At 37.2% G+C, this 7900-nt stretch overlaps 1 protein-coding gene across 1 annotated transcript; it reads left to right on the forward strand.

The window, feature by feature from the left end:
* Window positions 1-1261: 1261 nt before the first annotated feature.
* On the forward strand, window positions 1262-6223 carry LOC124263194 (ETS-related transcription factor Elf-3-like). Its single transcript, XM_046697768.1, has 10 exons — window positions 1262-1390; window positions 1804-1875; window positions 2105-2288; window positions 2421-2675; window positions 2867-2989; window positions 3354-3488; window positions 3676-3876; window positions 4042-4237; window positions 4875-5002; window positions 5240-6223. Exons 2-9 carry the CDS (start codon window positions 1861-1863, stop codon window positions 4975-4977), a joined length of 1212 nt encoding a protein of 403 aa, XP_046553724.1. The 5' UTR covers window positions 1262-1390; window positions 1804-1860; the 3' UTR covers window positions 4978-5002; window positions 5240-6223.
* The last annotated feature ends 1677 nt before the right edge of the window (window positions 6224-7900 follow it).

The following is a 7900-nucleotide window of genomic DNA, read 5'->3' on the forward strand; positions in this document are numbered from 1 at the left end:
TTGTGTCTTACAATTAACTGATTATGCAAAACATATGTCATACCTGTATGTTTCATAAAATGTGATGCGCCTGATGTTGATCAGGGGTCGTACATTTGTGTCTTACAATTAACTGATTATACAAAAATATGTCATACCTGTATGTTTCATACAATGTGATGTGTCTGATGTTGATCAGAGGTCGTACATTTGCGTCTTACAATTAACTGATTATGCAAAAGATATATGTCATACATGTATGCTTCATAAAATGTGATATTGATCAAAGCTCGTACCTTTGTTTCTTACAATTAACTAATTATGCAAAAAATATGTTCTTCAAGTTTTCATATTCATATATCATACATATTCATATTGCATCACTTGCATTGCTGTTCGGCGATATGACGATAATCAGGATCAAGAGAATGGAAATACTAGCCACGCTATGTTGATAGTGTGTGCAGCAGTTCATTGATATGCAGCTATAACAAGTAAAATAATAAGTATTATATGATGTTATGTTTATGTATAGTGTTGTTCAAAGGGGATAATATGGAAAAACTAGTTATCAGTTTACGAACTTTATTTATTCAGTTCTTCTCTTATGACACATTGCTGATCATAAACCGTCATTGAACCTATATACTACACTTGATAGGATAATACTTATATTGCTCCCGAACTCAAATCAAATTCTCATATTTCTTCTTGAAATAGTACACGTGAACAGGATTGCCGCCTTAATTACAAAGGTATTATCCCAAAGTGTTTAATCCGCGACAAATGGGTTAGTTCATAATTTATTGTTTTTTCCATAACTCAAACTAACAACTCATGTTGACGTTTATACCGTTTCTTAATGCAATCAGCAATTACATTAAACAGCGCCGCTTTCCCACGGCACATCGCACAAAACCTGCCCCGGGACACGAGGCGTGATCATTCAGGCAAGACCAAATCTACCTGTCTCGCTTGCGCTAAATGATGTCGGCTCGCAGCAAAATGGCGGCCACACTTCTATGTCACAATATTCTTGATGCGACACACTGCAACAGCTCTCCAGCTATCGCCGTGATTACAGCACTTCGTCTGTTTTGTCGCCAAGCTAAAAATATCCCTACTTTAATTCACAGCAACACGCGACTTGACCCACAAAGCAAAATCAATACTACGTCAGCCCTGGGCAGCCAATCAGAAGCGCGGATTAGCTTTTAGGTGATTCCCCTCTTTGGCCCTGCACGAGTTGGCGTTGATTGGCTGAGAAAATGATGTCACATGGGTAGTGCTTGGTATATCTGCGAGCATTTCACATGGTCAAAGCAGAACACTACGTGATTCAGTTTCAATAGGGATAGCCTGTTCAAAACTCCTAAGATACACGAAGGAGTACATTGGCTTATAGTTTAAGGTAAGGGGATATACACATTTTTATTTGTGACATTTGATTCCATGTTTATACATATTTTGATTTCTAATAAGGCTACCGGAATAACTATTGACAACCTGATCCATTATCCATCGATGTCCTACCTAACAGACAATCGATTTAATGATTTTGAAAACACATTTGAATCACCACATTCAAATGTAGTTTTGTTTATGTGATGACAATGTTTTCACCTTGTGATGATAGTTGATACGATTTACATATACATGTATATATATTAGATATGTGGACGTTGTGTTGCATACAAGGATTCCTTCCAAATGCAAATACTACACTACAGCTTAATGATTTGAATTGAAAGAAGTACATGTTTTGTTCATGAAACTTAGATAGTTTTTATTTTCTTAGAATCATTTTTGTTTTCTTTATTACAGCTGTCGAGGTTTCCATAACAACGACCTTAGATTCAGGACAGCACAACATCCCCGAAAATGTACCCCGAATCTGTAAGTATTAGAACATGTGTGATTTGAAATGATTTCCAAGCATCGACTTCAACATCTGTTTCTTAACGCTATACAGTCTATTATCGTATCGATTGAGCGACGGACTTGTTGCAATATACTTGTTGCACAGCGAACTACATTTGTAATTCTGATTCCGTTCTTGGAACATTGCATGGAGAATATATATTCCTTTCGATCATGAAGTATCAGTTTGTTGTTGTATTTTCAGTTTTCTGAACAAATGTTTGATGCTGACAACGCAAGCATGTTCAACATGTATGACCCAAGCATCGTCAAACCTGAACCTTTAGGGGACTCCTGTCCTGAGACAGACCAACCTGTCTATACCGACCTCTCATCGTCCCAGTACTCTTACGCGCCTAAGATCGCCCTTTTGAAACAGGAAAAGAAGGGTAAGCATTGCTGCAAATGAAGCAAACGTACACAAATATAATCGAAAAATATCCCCGATTCATTTTTCAAACTAAATGAAACACATTGATTAATTCTTGAAATTCAATTTGGTGTCCTTTCCTTTTTTTCAGAATTCACGGAGACATTTGACAACCTACTCAGCTGGACATCAAAACATCCGGAGCACTGGTCAAGACGTGAAGTTCTTGATTGGGTGTACTATGTGGCAGACGCAAAGAAATTTGACTGTTCAAAACTCTATGGCGAACGCTACCAGAGTCTCACAGGACAAAAACTCTGCCGAATGTCCAAGGAAGACTTCACATCACTGGATAACCACTATGGAGCGACACTTTACAACCTATTCTCATCTCTGGTCCGGAAATGTAAGTTAAAAATTAGAAACAACTTAAATATGCATTGACCAGGCTTTTCTATTTTTTTCCAATCTTAATAAGGAATGTCAAATATTTAACATAACATAATCATATAAATATCCATTTGTAGGCTTTAGTTGCTAATATTTATTATTTTCTGTGCTTATAATTGTTTATTCAATATTCAATGTCTATTTCAGCAATCTTCTGCGAGCCCACTCCTCCAGATACACTTAATCCCGATGCATACCCATTCCTGCACACAACCTATCCCTGCCTTCCTGTACCATTCGGGGCTGCGAGTGAACCCTCTGGCACAACAAGTATGTACCAATCAATCAGAGATTTATGACGTTCATTTAATTAGTCATGTAGCCCAAAGCGGTGATAAGGTACCGCCTCATTGGGTACTGATCGTGGAGGTTCGAACGTTATATGGGCATCGTCACTTGCTGACTGCATAGTTTAAAGCAACTTTGCAAAGGTACAGGCTGCAGATGCAATTAAGGAGTTGAGCATTTGAAATCACACTTATTACGAATCCAGTTACATCATTTCCTGTTTCACTCCTTTGAATATTCACGTGTATTCTGATTTAGTTTTTAAACTTTGAAAAATATTTTATTGAAAAGTATATTTTTTTTGGCCTTGGACAAAATTTTCAATTTGTTCATTTGACTATTTCAGCTGAACACGACCTGTCAGTCTTCATCAACGACGCTGGTGTCTCAGTGGACATCGACGGCAACGTTTACGACATCGACGTCGCAACCAAAATAGATATCCCCAAAATAGATTGCGACTTTGGATACGTCAGCGGAGGTAAATAAAGTTGTTTTAAATTTATAAGAATACTTTAATTTTTAAATCATTTTCATAAATGGCTGCCCTTTTGCTTCTTTATCCATTATGAAAAATAATTATACAAAACAATGAAATGAATGATAAATGAAAATAATTAGATAAATATTAAATCAAGATTTTCACAGTTACATGTTTATGCTTTTAGACTCCGACATGGACGGCAATATGGCTAGATGCGGCTCAACAAGTAGCGAACCATACGATTCATTCAGTATCTCCGATGAAGAAGAAATGCAAACTTGCAGTAATTTCACCCAGACATCACGGAGAAGGATGTATCCCAGTGTTTCATCAGATGAAGATACAGATGAGAAGATGGTCCAACCAAGGAAGAGAGTAGCTTCAAGTAAGTATAAAATACTTTCAAAAATTTTATGAAATTACTCTTTAGGAATATCTAGGAATCATGTCAATAAAAATGAAGTATGTAATTTCCAATCACGTTATTTGTTTAAAGGTGTATATTGATGATAGATGAAACTAATATTGATTTGTTTTTGTTGTGTTGTAGCATCGAAAGGCAACCACTTGTGGGAGTTCATCCGAGACTTATTGAAAGACCCCAACTTGAACCCATCGTTGTTGAAATGGGAAGACAAGGAAGCAGGTGTTTTCAAGTTCGTCCAATCCGAAGCAGTTGCAAGCATGTGGGGTCGCAAGAAGAATAACCCTGGAATGACATATGAAAAACTCAGCCGAGCCATGAGGTGAGATATTGCTCGAATAGTTTATGAAATCAAAATAGAACTGAACTTAACTATCCGAATTATACAAGAGGTTTTGTCACTGCATAAATGCCATGCTTACCCTTGACATTTTAATTGGAGTTCGACTATCACCGATATCTAAACGTGATAGCATCAATTCAAGATGTTATCACTGATGTCATCCCTAAATCTCGACAAATCACGCGATACGTGTTTCCTAACAACTTGTAATACTGGGTTAAGTGTGAGGCTCGCCCTTCTCTTCCCTCAGGCTACTTCTTCCGAAATCAGAACCATAACTGAATTCCTCATCTAAATCAATTATACCTGTCAAACTGAAGGTGTTGATCTCGTTAAGCTAATCTGATGATTAATCACGTGGCATAACGCCTTGCCTCTCTCATGATCGATATGTGCTCTCGGGAAGATAGATACGTTGAACCTTAAAAGTCCAACCTTGCCTCGCGGGTGTTTACAGTTAGTTAAAAATGGCGCTTTTTCTCCGAGAAACAGCTCGGTCCCAAGGGAGGTCACTCTAAATATTGTTTGCAAATGTAACAGTTTACTGAGTAGCGTGCCATGTCTCTACTGATATGGTGTTGGATTCGTTTCATAATTATTTGATTCTGTTCCACAGATTCTGCCGCACAGCAGGTTACTTTGGAGATGTTCCCAAGAACGGAAAATTCCCAAAGAAGCTCTGCTTCCGATTCGGACCCAAAGCCCATGACTGGAAATAAACTAGGAGGTCGAGGTATATCAAAGGTAAAGATACACTCCCATTCGTTATGAAAACATTAATTAAATGTGAACACTTGCAAGCTTTAACGATCTTTGAAATATATTTTAAATGTTATTATTATTAATAAATATACACTTTCATTCGTTAAGAAAACATTAATTAAGTGTGAATACATACAATCTATGAAAATCTTTGAAACATGTTTTTATTATATATATTATTTAATTTCATAATGACTATTATCATTGTTGTTATTTCAGGATATTCATGACAATCACGTCGGCGGGTCCGATGACAGTGCTAGTGCGGTTCAGATAAAGTGACTCGAAGACAAAAAAGGGTCCTCCGCATGACAAGATTCTACAGTGCCAAACTCCGTACACTGTACGTTGTACATCTGTACATTTGTTTTACTTTGATGAAGACTGTATATTGTTTCTGATGATGGACATCACCAACAGATCCACCGTGACACGACGATCGCCGTTGACAGGTCGATGCATCGAAGTCTATATATCTGTGATACATGTATTGATGACAATAACTTTGAAAGCGCGCCATGTTATGGCTCCTTATTTCCTCTGGAGATTCTGTGGTATATGAAACTGGGCTGAAATCGACAAGAGCCCTGAGTGACTGACATCTGATACACTCTATGCAATGGACAAGGTGCTATCCTGCCCACGTTATGCAGTATGACATTATTTGACTGAAATTGAAAAACAATTATGTATTTATTATGATGAGTACATATTGTGATCACTATACGTGATAAATATAATGTTTGGGAACGCAAAATTTAAAAGTTAAAATATTTTCATTTTGGAGTTGAAAAATATTTTCTTTCAAACGATATTCCTCATTTGTTGAATACAATTCATGAACATTTGAGTGCAATACGTGATCAAATTTAATGTGAATGTTTTGAAATTGAAAAAAATACTAATTTGTGGCATGGCACCCTGAACTCATATATTACGGGGTACGGAACTCATATTGATAACCCTCTGGGTTAGAAGCAAGTATCCCTTTTTGGGGATTATATGTCATATCGGGAGTAGGATTTAGTTTGCTATGTATATATCTGCCATTCAATGCTATTTTCTTACAGGAAAGTTCTGTACATGTAAGCGTATGTCGTACGAACATTTCCACTCTCGCTGTGCCTTTAAGTTGTTGGCTTTGGAAATACATTAATATTCATTGTTGTATTCCATACATTTGTAATAAAATGAATGAAATAAGTTCATTGTTTTTATTGTATATATGAGCGGGATGCAGTGTGAACGATGATGTCAGCCGTAGGCACAGTTAAAGTTCAGTGTATAAGTTGGATTTCAGGTGCATGGGTATTAAATAGGCATAAATCTGAAGTCAGGGTCCAGATGGTATACGATAGATTGGATACTTGGGACTCAGGGGCGGATACAGCTTTTTGAGAGGTGTGTGCGTGTGCGTGTGCACAGTTTAATTTCGCCCATTCTCCCCCTCCCTCTTTGGGTCCGCCTATGGGACTGTTTCATGCAGGATTCATTAAAGTATCTGACCCAGTTTGAAGTTAAAGTACAGGAGAGATTACAGACCAGTCATTTCTGTAAGACTGAAATTCGCTATGGACACATTGTGTGAATCATAATTCTGGTGGTTCTTCCTGGTCTCTGATCTATGATCAACAAATCCACCAATAAAACACTTTGCCCATAATCTTTACAACATGCAATATAACCACCGTTTGCGATTCTCAGACAAAAGACAAAAACACGATGGAGTAATTTTCCTCGGAAAAATATATATATATATATATAAAAGGTATGTAAATTTGACTATTGATGTGTATATATAATTTTGAGTTATATGCATTTTCTGAGGTTCTATGCTAACCGACACATATATACATGTGTGTATATACTGCTAGAACACGCTGACACACTATCAGCCAGACTACCAGATTAGTCCACCTCTAGATTAATCTTAAACCACAGAAGGTGTACTGCTGACGTCCTGGAACAAGGTCACTATGTGTTAAAGTCTGAACAGTGATTCCAATTGTCACACAGTCTTGGTCATTGAAAACATACAGAAACGATTCTTGTTTCCTGAACAATGTATATATATTTATTCATTTTTGATATATAATTTTTACTTATTCAAAAAGTTTCGATAATCGTACTTGACCTCTAAATATCCACACCAAACAGAATAACTGTACTTTATATTGTGAGTCTGGCTGTCTCGAACATCGTCACTGTCGACGACCAGGGCCCAAACTGTCTAAAACGCTCATGCTGTTTCTCGTAAACCTCCACAAAACCTTTCGACACACAAAAACAAAGATATTTTATGTTTGTGTGTTATCGTGAGTGTGTTAAGTTTTATGCAACCTGTTTCTCTTTATCGGTTTGATCAACCAAGTCCGTCCTTTTAGTTTCTCCAATATGATCTTGGACTCTGTAACTTTGGTTAGAATTCCATGAGCATGGGTGTAATGCAGATTACCCTGTGATCGTATTTCACCAAGGAGAATCTATCATCTACTGTCCACAGTACCCTGACGCGTCTAAGGTGCTCAAATGTCTACAGTGATTTGCAATCTCAACCACAGTGTTCTCACAGACAAACATTTCAACGGCACAGTTCCATAGATATTAAGCCGGCTACATTGATGAATACAACACACCTATGCTATCTTCGAACAAAGCTGTTACAGTCTGGCCTGTATTGAATATTAATGCGACACTGATATCCTGTGCATATGAACATTGAAATATGATATTTAAGACCCCTGGCTGTGTATTATTTGCAAGTATGGATTTCTTCGTCATTGTGTCATATGAATGGTGATTTCAGGATAATTGGCCTTTCCTTTCATAAAGACCCGCATGGCAATACACCCCTTTATTGATTTAAAGGGGAGTGATAAT

Source organism: Haliotis rubra, unplaced genomic scaffold, assembly GCF_003918875.1.
Source record: "Haliotis rubra isolate DU_JTF1 unplaced genomic scaffold, ASM391887v1 Scf870, whole genome shotgun sequence".
NCBI classification, from domain to species: Eukaryota; Metazoa; Mollusca; class Gastropoda; order Lepetellida; family Haliotidae; genus Haliotis; species Haliotis rubra.